The 21,848-nt window shown below is 40.6% G+C and overlaps 1 protein-coding gene across 1 annotated transcript in view; it reads right to left on the bottom strand.

The window, feature by feature from the left end:
* Positions 1–21,848, bottom strand: part of Dnah14 (dynein axonemal heavy chain 14) — a 277,305-nt gene that overhangs the window by 181,870 nt on the left and 73,587 nt on the right. Inside the window, exons 19-23 of the mRNA XM_057769862.1 lie at positions 20,986–21,330; positions 17,512–17,853; positions 16,355–16,724; positions 7,830–8,020; positions 4,565–4,810 (exon numbers count right to left, since the gene is read on the bottom strand). Coding sequence (XP_057625845.1) covers positions 4,565–4,810; positions 7,830–8,020; positions 16,355–16,724; positions 17,512–17,853; positions 20,986–21,330 — 1,494 coding nt within the window. The remainder of the gene's footprint in view (positions 1–4,564; positions 4,811–7,829; positions 8,021–16,354; positions 16,725–17,511; positions 17,854–20,985; positions 21,331–21,848) is intronic.

Here is a 21,848-nt window from a genome sequence, read left to right as displayed (position 1 = left end):
ACAAGCTAGGGAGATTGTAAAGAAATGCCCTACTTGCTCTTTCTATAACCAAACGCCACTGCCTGCAGGGGCTAATCCAAAGGACACCCAAAGGAATGAAATCTGGCAGATGGATGTGTTCCACTTTGCAGAATTTGGCAAATTAAAATATGTTCATCACACCATTGACACGTATTCAGGCTTTCAGTGGGCAATGGCTTTAAGTTCAGAAAAAGCTGATTCAGTTATCACTCATTTATTAGAAGTCATGGCTATCATGGGTATACCTACACAAATAAAGACAGATAATGGTCCTGCTTATGTCTCTAGGAAAATGAAACGGTTTTTTGATTATTACAATATCAAGCATGTTACAGGTATACCATACAATCCTACAGGTCAAGCAGTCATAGAAAGATCAAATCGAACTATAAAGGATATGTTGAACAAACAGAAAGGGGTGGAAAACACCCCCAGAAATAGGTTACATAATGCTTTGTTAACCTTGAATTTCCTCAACGCTAATGAGAAGGGAACATCGGCTGCAGAAAGACATTGGATAATGGAAAAGTCTACTGAACTAAATCAACCAGTTTATTTCAAGGATGTGCTGACCTCACAATGGAAGCCAGGAGATGTGCTGCGTTGGGGAAGGGGATTTGCTCTTGTCTCCACAGGTGAGGAAAAATTGTGGATTCCATCAAAATTGATAAAGGTTCGTTTTGATGAAGAGAAGCCAGTTGGGAAAGATAAATAACAATTCAATCACATGGATGGCAATCATACTGATGGTAAGTAATACAAATAGGTTGGGGGCAGGGTTCTCTTCTTATCTCCACAGGAAAATACCCATCTTCAAAGAATTTAAGGTACCCCTAATATTTAATTACTGATGGAGGGACTTGTTCTGTAAGTATTAATTTATATATATATATATATATATATATATATATATATGTCTTAAACTTTCTTTGCTTTTCCTCATATCTGTGTCTTTCTTTATATGTCAGTATATGTCCTTGTTGTTAATGTTTAAATTTCCCATAACAAGCAACAAATTTTCCTACAGTAATCTTTGAAGTTTCCAGGATGAAGATGGGGCCCCACAACATCAACTCCATCTGGTTTTTATGACGTCATGATTTTTTTTTTTAAAGCGCTAATATTAGACCTGTTTTTTGGTACCAACTACAAGAGACAATTTCGAATGGTGCACATTTTTGACAACACTCTGGTCGGAACTTCTCAAAACGCTCTGAGACTAGTTACAATTTTCTTAGGTCAAAGGTTAATTTGGGAATTTTACCATCATTTGCTTTCACAGGACCCCCTAAGAAGAACGTCGCCCCCATGTCAGCTAGAAGCAATCTTAGAGGACGACATCCCCTCTCCCAACAGAGTTTGCCCTCAGGGTTGGGGACATCTTTTAATGGTTGGTTTAGGGTTGAGGGGATGGGGTGATTTTTTTTTTGAAAAAAAAAAAAAGAAGAAGAAGAGGAAGAAGAAGGGGGTAACTGGTTTTTTGGGATGATTGGTATTTGTGAATTACTGTTTATAGAAAATTGTACTGGTACTGTTTCTTGTATATTGATATGTTGAATATTGAATGTGAGTGTTCCTACCTCTATTTTTGTATGAGTATGCTTATAATTTTGTCTATATTGTATTGATACTATGACATTGTTTACAGTTGAAGATCATTGTCTTCATATATTGCACAGTTGTTTATTCTTTTAGTCTTCAAAGTTAGATAGGTATTGAGAATTATATGTTTGTCATATTTATTTTTAAGTTTATCAGGTCTTTTAGTTACATAGAGATTATATTTAGTATAGATAGTATGATCTTCAGCCTCTTTGAAGAGCTGTAGAAAATGGCCTTTAATCTAACCTAAAATTTCTGTGCCAAAGAGACACAATTACTCCTGGCAACACCACTCTACTCCCGAGAGAACGTTGAGTACCAAAGACACTCCACTGGGAGCTTGTCTTCTTGGCAGAACTGGCCTTTGGGTTAAGAAAAGCCCATACCTCAACTTCTGACAAAGATACAGAATATCCCTAAGTGGATGAAACAAGATTGTCTTATCTTGCCAAGACAGGGTAGGATAGTCCTAAGAAAGTTCCTTGCCTTTAATAATGGTATGCCAGTTATGTTAGGCCTTAGCCAAAGTTGGTTGACTCAACATTGCAAACGAGACTTTGGGTGATTGCCCAGGTAGTCAGTTGTCTCTGTCAATTGTTGCACATTTTGGATATCTCTCGATTGTTAAGTAATATTTATTCCCTTCTCAGATCTTTGACGGAGTTGAAGATTATATAATTGTAGTTACTCTCTATGTTATTTAGACTCCTTGAGATAGAATGTTTAGCAAAAGTTTTGTTCTCAATATTGTTTGTTATATTTATTATTTGTTATTATTGTATATAGTTGTATTTGGTTTGGTTCTATCTTATTTAGACAAAAGGGGGAGATGTAGGGACATAGCCCCACCCATTGGGGGCGTGTTCGCCTCGGGCTAATGTTTACAGATAAATCTGCCGGGCATGAGCCCAGCAGCCCTTTTCTTTTGCTCCGCTTTTCCAGTGCTCCGCGGGAACCTGTGGTCCTGTAAGTCTATTTCCTTATTAAAGCTGTATATATCTATATAATCTGTCTACATTCATTTGCGCCACCACACAGTTTCTTTATTAATTAACCAATGAAAGCAACAGATTAATACAAGACCCATCTCCATCAGAGAAACCCTGTCTCGAAAAACCAAAAAAAAAAAAAAAAAAAAAACCAGATATCAATCCACACACCTACAAACACCTTGTTTTTGACAAAGAAGCAAAAAATATCAAATGGAAAAAAGAAAGCATTTTCAACAAATGGTGCTGGCATAACTGGATATCAACATGTAGAAGAATTAAAATAGATCTGCATCTATTACCATGCACAAAACTCAAGTCCAAATGGATCAAAGACCTCAATATAAAATCAACCACACTGAACCTTATAGAAGAGAAAGTGGGAAGAACACTTAAATGTATTGGCACAGGAGGCTACTTCCTAAATATAACCCCAGTAGCACAGACAGTGAGAAAAACAATTAATAAATGGGACCTCCTGAAACTGAGAAACTTCTGTAAAGCAAAGGACACAGTCAGCAAGACAAAATGGAAGCCTAAAAAAATGGGTGATTTCTCAGAAAGTTAGGAAGCAACCTCCCTTAGTACCCAGCAATACCACTTTTGGGTATATACCCAAAGGATGCTCAATTGTACCATGATGACATGTGCTCAACTATGTTCATAGCAGCATAGTTTGTCATAGCCAGAACCTGGAAACAATCTAAATGCCCCTCGACTGAAGAATGGATAAGAAAAATGTGTTACATTTACACCATGGACTACTACACAGCACAAAAATAATGACATCTTAAAATTTGCAGGCAAATGGATGGAGCTAGAAAACATCATATTGAGTGGGGTAATCCAGACCCATAAAGACAATTATCATATGTACTCACTCATAAGTGGTTTTAAAACATAAATCAAAGAAAAACAGCCTACAGATCACAATCCTAGAGAATCTAGACAACAATGAGGACTCTAATCTACATGGGAAGTAGAAAAAGACAAGATCTGGGAAAATTGGGAGCATAGGGACCTTGGGAGAGGGTTGAAGGGGAGGGGAGAGACAGGGAGAGGAACAGAGAAAAATGTAGAGCTCAACAAAAATCAATTTAAAAAAGTGAAAAAAAAAAGCAGTCTTCCTGCATGGTGAGTTATTTTGGCTTTTCAAACATGCCCAATTTATAACTCCTTTATTTTTATTTTAATAAAGGCATTTATTGCACCATGCATTTCCACAAGGCTTTATCGAATTGCATTCAGGCTGGATATGTGATTCTGTTCTTGCTGTTCATTTCAAAAGTTAAAAATTTAAAATTATACTTCTTGTATCTCATTGTTTGTGAATCTTGTTTTTTCTGTTATTTTTCTCTTAATTGTAATTTTTATTTTACTATGTGGCTTTTGAAAGTATAATCCATTTTATTTATTTTCTTCTTGAAATACATTGTTTTCTCTCTAAGGCCCATCTAAATCACACATTTCTTTAAATGTCTGCATATTTACAAATATGAATTCTGTTTGCTCAGATTTCTCTGTGAGTCTATTTGTACAGAGGTGCATATCCATATACTAATTATCTTAATTTTGTCATTGAAGAGTTTATCAATACATATCTGATTAAGTTTCTTAGTTTAAAAATTAGTTTTAGTTACTAGACACAGGACTACTAGTTACAAGAAACTGGTAAAAGTCATATTTTGTGGATATATGTTTATATGATTATACATATATAATCTAAATTTATTTTGCCCATCCAAATTAAACTTTGATATTTCCTCATGAATAATTAATGAGCATTTCTGAAAAATTATTTTCAGTGTTCACATTATTAAATATTCCATCTTCTATATAAACATATGAAAAATTCATATGATTGATACCAAATATGAGTTTGCAGAAAGCAAAGTCCACCTGGTAGACTGAAGGAAATGAAAACACTCCCAAATCTTTGCCACAGCATTTACCTTAATTGGCGTCAGATAGGAAGATCCTTTGATTGTGGCGAGGATGGCCTGCGAGTCTTCCAGCTGAGCGATCGTGTCGTCGATGGAGGAGATGATGAGGATGGAATAACTCTCTGTGTGATGAAAAACCAAATGCAGGGGAGAATTGTTCCAGACCTCAATGACCTTGAACAACATTTTCTCCAGTGCGGCTTCGTTTGTTGCCGAGACCGATATTTCATTTATTTTCCTTTCATACGGAAACATCTGAAATGAAGAAATCATTTAATATTTAGAGGAACAAACAATTCCCAAAGATTCTAAACTGGAGATTTAAAGCCGTGTCTTGAAGGGTGCGCGGACTCAGATCCGCAGGTCCGACGCTGGGGAGGTTGGTGTTCCATCTGGAGACTCTGGCCCGTGTCGGGACAGAGCTCTCTCTCTGTTGACGCACTGGGGCCAACTCACATGCTTCGTGCTCAACCAGAAGGTCTCCTCTCAGGCAGAGCGCAGAGTCTGCATGTGCCTCATGCACGGGTGGGCGGCGCCTATGCCTCTGCTACTTGGCAGCAAGCTTTTACATACCCTCCAACATTTCTTAGAGAACACACAGGAAAAGGCAACCCGATAAACCCAGATTTCTTTCTTTTTTTTAAATTTATTTATTTATTTATTTATTAAAGATTTCTGCCTCCTCCCCGCCTCCCCCTCCCCCAATCAAGTCCCCCTCCCTCGACAGCCCTAAGAGCAATCAGGGTTCCCTGCCCTGTGGGAAGTCCAAGGACCACCCACCTCCATCCAGGTGTATTAAGGTGAGCATCCAAACTGCCTAGGCTCTCACCAAGGCAGTACGTGCAGTAGGATCAAAACCCAGTGCCATTGTTCTTGAGTTCTCAGTAGTCCTCATTGTCCGCTATGTTCAGTGAGTTTGTAAACCCAGATTTCTACAGCTTCTTGTTCTTTGCTAGATCTACCAAGGACTAAGGGTGTTTTTATTTTTTGCTGCTGCTGGTTTTGTTTTATATGCATTAGTAAGATATATTCAAGCCTTTTCCCATGTGCACTGATTGCAAGTTTCCATAAGATTCTGCTAGAAAAACTTTAGATTCAGTCACAATACTAGAGACTCAAAGAACTTCTCAGTCTCTACCTTTAGGATGAACTATCTGGGATTACTGTTTTTATACCTTATCAGGAAACTGAATCCATCACTACTCCTATATATAATCTCCACGGTGCTAAAGAAAGAGGCTTACCCTCTTTGCTTGCTCATGTAGCACAGTGGCCAGCTCTCACCATTTGTTGCAGGTTGCCAAAGATGACACCAAGGGCCCGGATGGACCTTGAGTGTTTATGGCCTTAACCAGCAGCACTGTGAAAGAGGCTTGCTTTTTAACATCTCTTATTAAGCTAACACAGATTGGTACACGGATAAAGGCTAACCACTTCTCCCTTTCTTGAACCTCTCAGGAGTTCACTGGGATTTACCACACGATTGCTCCTCACTGGGCTCTGCCATTATAACTTAAAGAGATGTGGGGTTCTGTGTCCCTGGGCCGTGGTTCACTATTTCATCTGCAAACCTTAACCCCTCCTGTTTATGTTCACTAAGTTGGACCCTCTAAAATCTGTACCAGCCTTCCTTTTTTTTTTTTTTTTTTTTTTTGGTTTTTCGAGACAGGGTTTTTCTGTGGTTTTGGAGCCTGTCCTGGAACTAGCTCTTGTAGACCAGGCTGGTCTCGAACTCACAGAGATCCGCCTGCCTCTGCCTCCCAAGTGCTGGGATTAAAGGCGTGCGCCACCACCGCCCGGCCCAGCCTTCCTTTTTAAACTCCCTATCCCATCACAAAGTCAAGGATGGCTCAGAAGTTGTATATTGGGGCATCACGGGACACTGTTTCATGCAAGCCCCCAGCTGCCACCCTGAAAGGCCAGTTCATTCTGACTTGTATTCTATGCTGCTACTCTTAGTTTGTCAAATTCTCGTTCTTAACCTGGCTAGGTGCAGGAGTAGTTCCAATTAGTCAAGATGTCGCAATGAAAATCCTTGACATGGCCTAGATGCTCAGCAGCTGCTTTGCATGAGCTCAGCTGCTGGCACTGACCCTTAGCCCTCTGTAGTGCACAGATCAGCCAGGAGGCTCTGGAAGGAAAGGCATGGGATGATGGGAGTTGGAAGGACGGGGCTGTCAATAACTGAACCAAGGCGGGGAGGGCAGCGAGAGGCATGGGAGAGGTGGGCAGCGAGAGGCATGGGGGAGGTGGGCAGCGAGAGGCATGGGAGAGGTGGGCAGCGAGAGGCATGGGGGAGGTGGGCAGCGAGAGGCATGGGAGAGGTGGGCAGCGAGAGGCATGTTAAGTTTTTGAACACAGCTTATGTACATGAATGGAAACTTGAACAGGAAGGTGTGTCTTGAGCTCAGGAGGAAGGCTAAGACTATGTCTAGAGATTTAAAACAGTTTAGTTTTAAAGTAATTAGGTTCTTAAAGACTCTACCTTCTAAATTCTTTTAAAGTATTTCCCGTGTTTCTCCTTACAACAAAATTATAGGCATAATATGCTGGTTTTGATTACATTATTATAAAAAATGAAACATAAATGGAGGTTCTTACAGGCTAGCCAAGAAAATAGAAACTTTTTAAACTATGAAAACTCAATATATATATATATATATATATTTGTTTTGTTAGTTTTTGCAAAAGGATTTCATATAGACCAGGCTGGTCTCAAGTAGGATATGTATTTTAAAATGACTGCCTCCACCTCCTGAGTGCTAGGATTGTGGGCACACACCATAGCCAGGTTGGTTTATGTGACCCTAGGATTAGAACCTAGGGTTCCTGAAGGTAGAAAGGTTCTCTACAAACTAAGCCATATCCACAGCCCTATATAACAGAGCCTTGTGGGATATCAAACTGTTGCTAATTTGACTTTTATTGGTAAAGTTATCCTAATATGTTCTTAATATATTTTCACTACTTATAAAATGAAGCACAGTGCATTTGATATTTCTAGTCTTATAAAATACAATCTCTATAAGAACTAGCATGTTAAAGACTGGCATTTGTTGCATACGAAAGGCAGTGATACTGTGCTCCTATCACCTCAGGAATAAAGCTAAAACAAAAGTCCCCACCCACTCACTAAACAGAACATCCTGTCGCTGTCCCAGACATCCTGCCCCCTTCCCCATTTCCTAATGTATGTTCCCTGTAGGTTCCCTTGCCGATAATTAAAACTCATCCCTCATGATTCAATGTGTTCTTGTCAACTATTTTTATGTACCTTGAGCGCTAGAAGTTTCTCTACTGAGAGATTTTTATCGAGGGAAACTGACTTTCCGGTGATCTCCCGCAGAGCCTCCCAGTGATGTGGCTTGAGACAAGGGTTTCCCAGCGCTGTGAGGATTGGAAGCTCTTGCTTGAAGTCCAGCACTGACTGCTTGAGGTGTGCTACCATGTCATTTTTAGGTAAACCTGTAAATACCAGCGAATTGGTAGACTAATAATATGTTCGTATCTTTTTTCACCAAACAAACTGAGAATTTTTCTTTAAAACTTGCTAATCAATATAATGCTGTTTTATCACTTGTTAATCTTCATTATAGAACAATGAAGTTCTAATGCCAAACATCCATAACATCGACTAAGGATTAAAATATAGGAAAATAATTATCGGTATAAATGACTAAACCCCAAGCCTAACAGACCCAAGCTGTCTTGGGAAATTAGGTGCCCGGATGGCACCTGGCACAAGGCTTCCCAAACTTCTTTCACTGACAAGAATATGCATATGTACACACACACACACATCAGACGTGCTAACCTGGAAGAGGAGATCTCATGGGGCCTCCTGCTAGACAATGACCTATAGGCAGCTTAAGGAATTCTGAGAGAGAAAGAATTAGTCTCCCAAGTTGGTTATTTCATACCCAGTGGTCAGTCCTGGAATTATGTATATACAAGGAACACTAGCTGGCTGTATTTATATATGTAACAATAATAGTCATAGAAAAAGAGGCCACAAATTTGAGAGAGATTAAAGGGGGGATATGAGAGGGGGAAATGATGGAATTATATTTAATTAAATTAAAAATAGAAACAAAATGTGTTTAAGAAAAAGACAAGGTACTGTCTACTTGTTGCTTGGTACCTTGTTCTTTGAAGCATATGACAAATGTTGAGAGTACGCACACTTGTGTTATTTGAGAGCTGTGAGGCTATGCTTTGCAATGTCTTTTTTTGCTAAACATTATAACACACACACACACGTGGATTTTTGTTTGTTTGCTTGTTTGCTGAGATGGTGTTTCTCTGGGACACAACCTTATCGTGTAATTCAGGGTGCTCTTGAATTTGTGAGCCTCCCACCTCAGTCTCCTAAATGCTGGGATTGTAGGGGTGTACCACACAGCCCATGGAGACAGTGACATTCACTTGTAATATAGTATATACACGTCCTCCTTTGTGCTGCTGGGGATCAAACACAGGGCCCCGTCCTCCAAAGCACACACTCTGTGGTGGGGCTACAGACGTAGGCTGTACAATTTAACAGCAAGCAAACTAAAGCGTTTCGGTGGCTCTTCTAGAGAAGGGTTCCTAGCTTGAGGAGTAGTGAGTGACAGGGAGTCTTAGCAGAAAATGAGGGCGAGCTTGTCCGGCTGAACAGAGAGCCCCGTCATGGTGCCGTGTTTCTGTGCGGGTGCCGTCTCAAGCGTGATGACTAGCACTGGCAAATGTCACAGTTACTTTAGGTGTTTTTCCCACAGCCCAAAGGATACTATAAGTGCCATATGTAGAATTCAGGAAAAGAGGTGCTTTGTTTATGAACTACCCAACTTGCACAGAGATCTGATCTCGGTACCAGGAGAGACAGCAGTGGGGGAGATCTGATCTCGGCACCAGGAGAGCCATCAGTGGGAGAGCTAATCTCGGTACCAGGAGAGCCGTCTTTGGGCACGGAGATCTGATATTGGTACCAGGGGAGACATCACTGGAGCACCAGGAGAGCTATCACTGCAGAGTGCCATCACTGGGAAGGTACATCAGTAGGCAAGAAGACCTGATCCGGTAAAAGAAGATCCATAGGGGAGCATTCGGAGAAAGAGATGGGCAGGCGCCAATGCAAGAATTCACCCAACAATCTGAAAAACTATATGAAACCACCAGAACCCAGCGACCTCACAACAGGAGGACATGAACACCTTAATCATGAAGAAGTAGATAAAATTGACTTTATGAAAGTGATTGACGCCCTTAAACAGCATGTAAAAAATGCCCTTATAGAAATGGATGAGAAGTATAACAGAAAGTTTGAAGAATTGAGTAAATCAGTGAATGATACCCTAGGAAACCAAGGAAAAACAATCAAACAGATAATGGAAACAGTTCAAGACTTAAAAACTGAAATGGAGGCAAAGAAGAAAACACAAACAGAAGGCCAGCTGGACAGGGAAAATCTAGGTAAACGAATAGAGACTACAGAAGCAAGCATAACCAACAGAATACAAGAGATAGAAGAAAGAATCTCAGATTCTGAAGATACCATAGAGAAAATAAACACGCTGATCAAAGAAAACAGCAAGGCCAACAAATTCTCATCACAAAATATTCAGGAAATATGGGACACAATAAAAAGACCAAACCTAAGAATAATAGGAATAGAAGAAGGAGAAGAAGTGCAGCTCAACGGTCCAGAAAATATATTTAATAAAATTATAGAAGAAAACTTTCCCAACCTAAAGAAAGATATACCTATGAAGGTTCAAGAAGCATACAGAACACCGAATAGGCTGGATCAAAAAAAAACATCCTCTCGCCATATAATAATCAAAACACAAGGCATACAGAATAAAGAAAGAATACTAAGAGCAGCAAAGGAAAAAGGCCAAGTTACTTATAAAGGTAAACCTATCAGACTTACACCTGACTTCTCTATGGAAACCATGAAAGCCAGAAGGTCCTGGATAGATGTACTGCAAAAACTAAGAGACCTTGGATACAAGCCCAGACTACTATACCCAGCCAAGCTTTCGTTCACTATAAATGGAGAAAACAAAATTTTCCAGGATAAAAACAAATTTAAACAATACGTAGCCACAAATCCAGCCTTACAGAAAGTAATAGAAGGAAAATCACTAATCAAGGAGTCCAACAATGACCACAATAACTCAGACATCTAGAGACCCTTTACCAGCGCAACTCAAAGAAGGGAAACACACAAAATCTACTACTAAAAAAGTGACCGGAGTTAACAACCACTGGTCATTAATATCACTTAATGTCAATGGACTCAACTCACCTATAAAAAGGCACAGACTAAGAGATTGGATACGAAAACAGGATCCAACATTCTGCTGTTTACAAGAAACACACCTCAACCACAAAGACAGGCACCTACTCAGAGTAAAGGGTTGGGATAAGGCTTATCAAGTAAATGGACCTAAGAAACAAGCAGGTGTGGCCATACTAATTTCTAAGAAAGTTGACTTCAAACTTAAATCAATCAGAAGAGATGGAGAGGGACATTTTCTACTCATAACAGGAACAATTCATCAGGATGAAGTCTCAATCCTGAATATCTATGCCCCTAATATAAAAGCACCCACGTACGTAAAAGAAACATTGTTAAAACTCAAGGCAGCCATCAAACCGCACACATTAATAGTAGGAGACTTTAATACTCCTCTCTCACCAATGGACAGGTCAATTAGACAGAAACCTAACAGAGAAATAAGAGAATTAATGGAGGTAATGAATCAAATGGACTTAACAGACATCTATAGAATATTCCACCCAAATAGGAAAGAATATACCTTCTTCTCTGCAGCTCATGGAACCTTCTCAAAAATCGACCACATACTCGGTAACAAAGCAAACATCCACAGTTACAAAAAAATATTAATAACCACCTGTATCTTATCAGATCACCATGGATTAAAGCTAGAATTCAGCAACAATGCTACCCCCAGAAAGCCTACAAACTCATGGAAACTGAATAGTCAACTACTGAACCATACCTGGATTAAGGAAGAAATAAAGAAAGAAATTAAAGTCTTCCTTGAAGACAATGAAAATAAAGAAACAACATACTCAAACCTATGGGACACTATGAAAGCAGTCCTGAGAGGAAAGTTCATAGCACTAACTGCCCACTTAAAGAAAACAGAGAAAGCACACATTGGAGACTTAACAGCCCACCTGAAAGCTCTAGAAAAAAAGAAACAGACTCACCTAGAAGGGGTAGAAGACTGGAAATAATCAAACTGAGGGCTGAAATCAACAAAATAGAAACACAGAAAACAATTGAAAGAATCAATGAATCAAAAAGCTGGTTCCTGGAGAAAATCAACAAGATTGATAAACCCCTATCCAAACTAATCAAACGGCAGAGAGAGAATTTGCAAATTATTAAGATCAGAAATGAAAAGGGGGACATAACCACAGACACAGAGGAAATTCAGAGAATCATTAGATCTTACTACAAAAGCCTGTATGCCACAAAACTGGAAAATGTAAAAGAAATGGACACTTTTTTAGATAAATACCATATACCAAAGTTAAACCAGGACCAGGTGAACAACCTAAATAGACCTGTTAGTCCTGAAGAATTAGAAGCTGTTATCAAAAACCTCCCTTCCAAAAAAAGTCCAGGACCAGATGGTTTCAATGCGGAATTCTACCAGAACTTCCAAGAAGACCTAATACCTATACTCCTTAATGTATTTCACAATATAGAAACAGAAGAGTCATTGCCAAATTCCTTTTATGAAGCTACAGTAACTCTGATACCAAAACCACACAAAGACCCAACCAAGAAAGAGAATTACAGGCCAATCTCACTCATGAACATCGACGCAAAAATCCTCAACAAAATTCTGGCAAACCGAATCCAAGAACACATTAGAAAAATTATCCATTATGATCAAGTAGGCTTCATACCAGAGATGCAGGGCTGGTTTAACATACGCAAATCTATCAATGTAATCCATCATATAAATAAACTGAAAGAAAAAACCATATGATCGTTTCATTAGATGCTGAAAAAGCATTTGACAAAATTCAACATCCCTTTATGATAAAAGTCTTGGAGAGATTAGGGATACAAGGGTCATACCTAAATTTAATTAAAGCTATATACAGCAAGCTGACAGCTAATATCAAATTAAATGGAGAGAAACTTAAAGCCATCCCACTAAAATCAGGAACACGCCAAGGCTGTCCACTCTCTCCATACCTCTTCAATATAGTTCTCGAAGTTTTAGCAATAGCAATAAGACAACATAAGGGGATAAAGGGGATTCAAATTGGAAAGGAAGAAGTTAAACTTGCATTATTTGCAGATGATATGATAGTGTACATGAGCGACCCCAAAAACTCCACCAAAGAACTCCTACAGCTGATAAACGCCTTTAGTAATGTGGCAGGATACAAGATCAACTCCAAAAAATCAGTCGCCCTCTTATACACAAAGGATATGGAAGCAGAGAGGGAAATAAGAGAATCATCACCTTTCACGATAGCCACAAAAAGCATAAAATATCTTGGGGTAACTCTAACCAAAGAAGTGAAAGATCTATTTGACAAGAACTTTAAGGCATTGAAGAAAGAAATTGAAGAGGATACCAGAAAATGGAAGGATCTCCCTTGCTCTTGGATTGGGAGGATCAACATAGTAAAAATGGCAATTCTACCAAGGGCAATTTATAGATTCAATGCAATCCCCATTAAAATCCCATCAAAATTCTTCACAGATCTTGAAAGGACAATAATCAACTTTATATGGAGAAACAAAAAATCCAGGATAGCCAAAACAATCTTATACAATAAAGGAACTTCTGGAGGCATTACCATCCCTGACTTCAAATCCTATTACAGAGCTACAGTAATGAAAACAGCGTGGTACTGGCATAAAAACAGAGAAGTCGACCAATGGAATCGTATAGAAGACCCGGATTTTAACCCACAAACCTATGAACAACTGATTTTCGATAAAGGAGCTAAAAGTATACAATGGAAGAAAGAAAGCATCTTCAACAAATGGTACTGGCACAATTGGATGTCAACCTGTAGAAGAATGAAAATAGACCCATATCTATCACCATGCACAAAATTCAAGTCCAAATGGATCAAAGACCTCAATATCAATCTGAACACACTGAACCTGATAGAAGAGAAAATGGGAAGTACCCTACAACATATGGGCACAGGAGATCGCTTCCTATGTATAACCCCAGCAGCACAGACATTAAGGGCAACATTGAATAAATGGGACCTCCTGAAACTGAGAAGCTTCTGTAAAGCAAAGGACACTGTCATTAAGACAAAAAGGCAGCCTACTGACTGGGAGAAGATCTTCACCAACCCTGCAACAGACAAAGGTCTGATCTCCAAAATATATAAAGAACTCAAGAAACTAGACTTTAAAAGGATAATTAACCCAATTAAAAAATGGGGCACTGAACTGAACAGAGAATTCTCAACAGAAGAAGTTCAAATGGCCAAAAGATACTTAAGGTCATGCTCAACCTCCTTAGCAATCAGAGAAATGCAAATCAAAACAACTTTGAGATATCATCTTACACCTGTCAGAATGGCTAAAATCAAAAACACCAAGGATAGCCTTTGCTGGAGAGGTTGTGGAGAAAGGGGGACCCTCATCCATTGCTGGTGGGACTGCAAACTTGTGCAACCACTTTGGAAATCAGTGTGGCGGTTTCTCAGAAAAATTGGGATCAACCTACCCCTGGACCCAGCAATAGCACTCTTGGGAATATACCCAAGAGATGCCCTATTATATGACAAAAGCATTTGTCCAACTATGTTCATAGCAGCATTATTTGTAATAGCCAGAACCTGGAAGCAACCTAGATGCCCTTCAATGGAAGAATGGATGAAGAAAGTGTGGAATATATACACATTAGAGTACTACTCTGCGGTAAAAAACAATGACTTCTCGAATTTTGCATGCAAATGGATGGAAATAGAAAATACGATCCTGAGTGAGGTAACCCAGACCCAAAAAGAAGAACATGGGATGTACTCACTCATAATTGGTTTCTAGCCATGGATAGGGGCCACTGAGTCTATAATTTGTGATCCTAAAGAAGCTAAACAAGAGGGTAAACCCAAGGAAAAACATATAGATATCCTCCCAGCTATGGGAAATAGACAAGATAGCTGGGCAAAAAATTGAAATCTTGGGGGTGGGGTGGGATGGGGATGAGGGGTGATGGGGAGAGAAAAGTGTGAAGGAGAGGATGAGGGGAACTGGGGGAATCGGGGTGATTGGGGATAAAGGAAGGTTGGATAGGGGAGCAAGGAAACTCATACTTTAGTTAAGGGAGCCACCTAAGAGTTGGCAAGAGACTTGAACTTGGAATGGCTACCAGATGCCCAGGGCAATGTCCCCAGTTAGTTCATTGGGGCACCTGAGGATAGGGAACCTGAAATGAACCTATCCTATAATCATACTGATGAATATCTTGCATATTGCCATAGAACCTTCATCTAGCGATGGATGGAGATAGAGACAGAGACCCACACTGGAGCACCGGACTGAGCTCCCAAGGTTATAATGAGGAGCAGAAGCAGAGAGAACATGAACAAGGAAGTCAGGACCATTAGGGGTACACCCAACCACTGAGACAGTGGGGCCAATCTATTGGGAGCTCACCAAGGCCAGCTGGACTGCTACTGAAAAAACATGGGATAAAACCGGACTCTCTGAATGTGGCGGACAATGAGAGCTGACGAGAGGCCAAGGAGAATGGCACGGGAACCTTCATCTGGCGATGGATCGAGAGAGAGACAGAGACCCAATTTGGAGCAATGGTCTGAGCTCTTAAGGTCCAAATGAGGTGCAGAAGGAGGGAGAACATGAGCAAGGAAATCAGGACCACGAGGCGTGCACCCACCCACTGTGACAGTGGAACTGATCTATTGGGAGCTCTCCAAGGCCAGCTGGACTGGGACTGAATAAGCATGGGTTGAAACTGGACTCTCTGAACATGGCGGACAATGAAGGCTGATGAGAAGCCAAGGACAATGGCACTAGGTTTCGATCCTAATACATGAACTGGCTTTGTGGGAGCTTAGCCTGTTTGGATGCTCACCTTCCTGGACCTAGATAGAAGTGGGAGGACCTTGGTCTTCCTGTAGGGCAGGGAATTTGGACTGCTCTTCAGTATCGAGAGGGAGGGGGAATGGACTGGGGGGAGGAGAAGAGGAGTGGGGATAGGGGGAGGGGAGCGGGGGGAGGGGGCAATAAATGGGAAATGGGGAGCAGTTGGAAATTTTAATTAAAAAAGAATAAAAAAATGAGAAAAAAAAAGAATTCAGGAAAAGATTCTGCTGGCAGGATTTTAGCATAAAAACATCTGAAACCCTCAAACCCTGGGAGTCAAAACTGATTCTGAAACATCTGAAGTTCTACCCATGAAACCAGCGTGCGTGCGTGCGTGCGTGCGTGCGTGTGTGTGTGTGTGTGTGTGTGTTTGAGACAGGGTTTCTCTGTATAACAGTCCTGGCTGTCCTGGCATCTGCTCTGTAGACCAGACTGGCCTCGAACTCACAGAGATCGAGCTGGCTCTACCTCCCGAGTGCTGGGCCTTAAAGGCTACAAGACTATTTGTAACCACCTGTTACAAACTACCCAAGGCTCTAAACTGCATCTTGCTTCAGTACAGGACTTCTACCTAGATTTCTCTGTCTGTCTCTGCAGGTGTCTGATGGCCAGCTTCTGAGGGAAGGCCAAAGGAAGACTGACCGTTCTGCCTGCGGTGGGTAGGAAGCTGTGGGGGCATGCATTACCTTTTTCCAGTACGATGATTATATGCAGCCACTTGGAGACATTGCTCCTCACTAAGTCCATATCTATGCTTTGGAGAGTGCAGCCCCTCCACTCCCAGAACAGGGTGCCCCACTCTTCTTGGGCGTCCCATAAGAGTTTCCTCAGCATCAGGTCACACTCGATGTCAGAGATCTCAGTCAACACAATCTGTGTGATCTCTTCCATGTTGAGGGAGTGCATGTGGGATTGGGAGTCGTCGTAATAGTCCTGGTAGCTTGCGTAGGTCTTCACCTTGTTAGTCAAGTTTGCCGTTTCTGCTGCAAGAGACTTGACCAGGTCCTTGGCTTTTGGTACTGGAGTACTGCCACACAGCAGGATGGGACTTCTTATCTACAACCGACAGGAAAAACACTCAAAGAGGCCAGACAGCCCAGAACACAGACATGTCTTACTGGCAACATTTTTAGTAAATGACCTACTTTTTGACATGATAAAATGAATGAAATTGGAATATTATCATTTGACCCAAAAGCCTAGACCAAGTTTAGGAAAGCTTGTTTCATGTCGCCCCCTTTTCTGCAGTTGTTGAAGGACTTTGGTGTCCTGGAAATCACATTCGTTCATAGATCAAGAAAAGGCTAGATTCCTGGTAGAGGTTACCAAAAAAGAGATTTGTGATATCATGTCCCATTCAACTTCACAATCCATCAGATTCTACTTGTGAATCCCAGGGTGTGTTAGCGGCTTTCTGCTGCTGTGATTAAACACTGTGACCAGGGCAGCTTAGGGAAGAGTTCTGGCTAAAGCTCCATTGCAGCAGGGGAGCGATGCCAGCAAGCATCAGGCATGATGGCCAGAGCAGAGAGCTGAGAGCTCACTCCCTCGAGCTCGAGCAGGAGGCCGAGAAGGCAAGCTGGAAGTACCTGATGATTTCACTCTGAAGGTCCGCCCCCTGTAACGTATTTCTTCTGACCATGCCACACCTTCTTAATCTCCCCAATCAGTACCCGCCACCTCGGGACCAAAGTGTTTAAAAGGGGGACATTTCTCATTCAAAGCACCACACTGGGCAACTATATCTGGATTAAGTTATTTAGCAATGATTCCTTAGAGAGCAAAAATCTAAATGCAGACTGTTACTAAGATAAGAATTTTAATAATAACAAAAAGCACTTACTTTATCCTTTAGGTTACTGACATCTACTCGTAAACCAATAATATGTGTTTCCAAACTGTTTCTGAATTTATTTAGGGTGGCCTCTTTATTTGTGGCAATTAACTTCATAGCTGTTTTTAGATGATTAAACTTCATGAAAAGGATTCTGTAGATGGCCTTCTGCTCTTCAGAAATATCGATCTGGTAATGCCTCACAACAGAATACAACTGAGAAACTGTGGAAACGTCTCTCTCTAATTCAGAAATACTCGAGGTAATTTCTTCCAAACAATTAAAATGGTCCACAAACTCCTCTACCCGCGCAGGCTCACAAGCCAGCTGGCGCAGCGACGAATCTAAGGTCTGAAATTATTAACCCCAAATGGTAAGAATGCAATAGATTCACTGTTTTAGAAAATTTTGGCTTTATCTTGGAATTCTGACTTCTGTAGCTGTAATTTCAGAAACCAATCACATACAAAGTGCGCATAATTCTAAGTGTTTGCTAAATGCTAGAACACTGACACAGTCAAATCTTTCTACAATTAGCAGAAAGTGCTTGAATATATTTCACAGGCAAAATAAATAAGACACGAGAAAGACTCTATGGACAACTTTAAATAAGTGTGATGCAGACGTCAAGAGCGAGGCTGGACTGTGAGGAGAACACAGCCATTTTGACCATGCACAGTCCAGATTCCCCAGTCTATGGTCCCATTTTATTGAGAGACTGTGTTTGTATATTAGGTGTTGGTTTCTCTACTTATCAGACAAGGAACTGCACCTCAAATTAGTCTAAGATCAGATACTTGGTAAAGTTACAGAATCATGAGTCAACCCGCAACAGAGAAGCTTCTTCTCCCAATAGACGGCAATTAGCACAGAGACCAGCAGCTGGTCAAGGTGCAGAGAATAAGAAGCTGTGCAATGCCCAATCCTAAATGGGACATCTGTGCACAATCCTCCCCTTCCCAAGGTCAGGGATTTTCAGAGAAGAGGGGACAGAGTTGGTGGATGACCTTTCGGAAATAGTGTTTTCTGGACACAGCAGGGAAGCTGCACCTGCGCACAATGATTGTGGCACAGACCCTCAAGGCTCAAGATCAGACTGGGGAGGGGAGATGGACATGAAGTCCCACCCCCAGCTAGGAAACTATTAGCGTTTGATAGCTTCCGGGAGAGAGAGAGGTGGTTTTCTTCAATGATTTTGTTGGACCCTGAAGTCCAATCACCGAGGAGGAGTCACCCCAAGAAAACACTTTCACACTGCAGTTGATGTAAAAGCATGAGGATTTTAATTCTGTCATGACAGAATTCTTTCAGCATTCAAGAAGCCAAAAGACCCCAAATAGCTGGTACAGGCTACTTTTAAAGTAAAAAGCCACAGAAACAAAGGGGGAGTCTGGGGTTGTTTTTCCAACTATTAGGATTGGCTGATTCAAAGGGTTACTAGCAATGATTGGTCTTAGCCACGGCAAGAGAGTGGTTGCTAGATCAGGCGGGGTAAGGGAGAAACATCTGTGAGTTATCCTAACCGTATCCGAGGAACTGAGTCAATATCCCTTGACCAAGACCAAGGAATGGAGTCAACCTCTAAGGGTTATCTTTCCCCAATTCCAATAACTGAGTTCTATCTGGAGAACATCCACAAGGCCACAGGGAGATGGAAAATCCCCAACATTCCAGTATGTGCATGGGAAGTTGTTAGGTTTCCAGGGAAGGGGGAAGCACTAAGGCTGAGAGGCCTCAGAGTTGTTCTAGAGTTTTTCAATTTGACCCCTGGTAACTCAACTACACTGTAGAGCAGGTGCCAGACCCAAGAGTAGTTGGCTGGCACAGACTGGATTTGATGGGTTACAGAAAGAGAGAGAAAGAGAGCACACATTTGGGCGGGTAGGATGCGGGGGTGGCTCTGGGAGGAATGGGGGAAGGAAGTGACTATGGTCAAAATACATTGCCAGAAATTCTTGAAGAATTTAATAAAATATTCTTTTTAAGTAATGAAAAATTATGTTAAAATAGAAGATGGTATGGGGGAGCCCTTAGGAAGGAACTCTATATGAAGACATTTTACTACCCAACTTCTAGACCCATAACAGGCATGTTGCCTTCTTCTGCCTTGCTGCTGAGAAAAGACATGTGATATGAGGAAGGCTTGGGGGAGACACAGAGAGCCCAAAGCAGCCAGAATTCTCAATGACTATGTGGAGTCTAATAGTAGCCCTAGGTTGTCTCTCTGTGTACTACTATCTGGCAGAGAAATTAGTTCTAACTTGTATAAGCCACAGGTTCATTTCTTTCGGTGGTGGGGGTAGGGGGTCATGTGTAACTGAATCTAGTTAAATTAACATTTGCCCGTAGTATCCTGCCTGTCAACCCAATGCTTTCATACCTCTGCTACTTCTCCCTTAGTAATTAGCATTCTTTTTGAAAACTATTCCTTGTCTACCCAGGCTCTGTTAGATGGTTCTGATGAGATTTTATGCTACATTAGACTCCGTATGTGCAAGAATGGTGCTGTCTTTTCACCGCTATATTGCAGAGGCATAGTCAAAGGTTAGCATTAGCTTTAGGTTTAAGAAGTATTGGTGGTCTGTCTGGCTAACTAAAGGAGAAATGAAGTTGTTATATAACTTCCAGTCTTTAAGCAGGTCTAGGGTATTACTGAGAATGTTGGTACAGACAATGGTTAGTATACTAGGATCCATATTTGTCCTAGAAACTTAAATTTAGGGTGCTCTCAGATGTTTGCATACTCATAGTTTTTTTTAATAGAAGTTTCAAATGACAGTGGTCTTAGAAAATTTGTCCCATAAGAGAACTGCCCCCAAAGATAGCCCTAATACACACTGAAATTGCATTAGCGTTGCAAGATACTCCATAGAATGGTGGATCTTATGTTCTGAGAGGAGTATAAACAAGCAAACATCTAACATAATGCCAGATAGTGATGCATGTTAAAAAGATCAAAGTGGAGATGGAGAGTGACATGGGATATACTTTCAATGTCACAGAAAGTTCTCAAGGAAGTAAGTTCTCAAGGAAGTGCTGGGTAAGCACTTGCTATACGGTGGGAAGACTCAAGTTTGGCTCTCTATAAACTATGTAAAACCAGACACAGTAGCATGTGTGTCTTTAATCCCAGGGTTTCTAGGGCCAGATCAACTGGAGACAAGAAAATTCCCAGAAGCCCAAGAGCCTGGTTTATGCCATACAAACAAGAGACACAATCTCAAACAATGAGGAAGAGAAGCTAGCACCCGAAGTTGTCCTCTGCCCTCCACAGCACACATGCAAGTCACATTCACATACATGGATGCACATACACAAAGACAAAGATCAAAACAAAAGCAGATGGAATCACACTACTTTCAGATTTTCCCAGGATAATACTTCTGTGTATTTTCTGAGTGTGTGTTTTACAGTTATGATCTAATCCAAAAATCTTTGATCTAATCTAAAATCTTATGAAAAAGGAAAGATTTAAAGACTTACTTCCAATAGATTTGTGTTTTTTTGCTCAATTGCATAACGTAACAGGTCGTAGCTCATTTCTATGATGTTATCAACATATGTTAAGCATGCTAATTGATAATCCAAACTTTTCACGCAAAAAATTCCAAGGCGCATCTCAATAGCCATAGTCACAATCTGTTTTAGGTAGCCTCTGAATTTATGTATTATACTTTTAAACTCTGTTGATGTTAAGATCCCCATAAATGGCAGTTTCGTACTCATGACTTTGGCCTTTTCTACCATGTAACAATACTTTAGAAAACTGCAGCTGTAATTGGTAACCAGGCCCATTGAATTACCAATAATTGTCAGCAGACTCACAATCTGTGAATGAAAATGATACAATAGTCAGCATTCACAATCTGGGAATGAAAATGATACAATAGTCAGCACTCACAATCTGGGAATGAAAAGGTTACTCAAACTTTGAACATAGGAATGTAAATGTCTGGCTTGGCAAGCTGGTTGTTTCTGTTAGGTAATGGTCTTTGTACAACTCATTCTGTTTAGAGCTGGGAGTAAATATTGAAATATGTTGGAAACAAGACCAAGCAATGTAGATAATTAACACTTGACTTTTATGCAAAGCTACTCAGATATTTAACTTTGTAATCAAGGAGTCAACTGAACTATATATTACAGAGACAAGACATCTATTTCATTACATGTCACCTGAGCTTTAAGTCTCTGTTCTTAACATAGCCACAGACAAAGCCAGTCCTATGTATTTATGACTTCATCTAGTTCTTAAGACAGTTGTTTTGGACAGGACAGAATCCATACACAAGCTGAGATAGTTATATTCTACTGTCAGTTTGCACAAAAATATATAGTTATGTGGT

This window comes from Chionomys nivalis, chromosome 5 (assembly GCF_950005125.1).
Source record: "Chionomys nivalis chromosome 5, mChiNiv1.1, whole genome shotgun sequence".
NCBI lineage: Eukaryota > Metazoa > Chordata > Mammalia > Rodentia > Cricetidae > Chionomys > Chionomys nivalis.
Note: the sequence above shows the minus strand (reverse complement) of the source record. Positions and strands in the feature narration are given on the sequence as shown.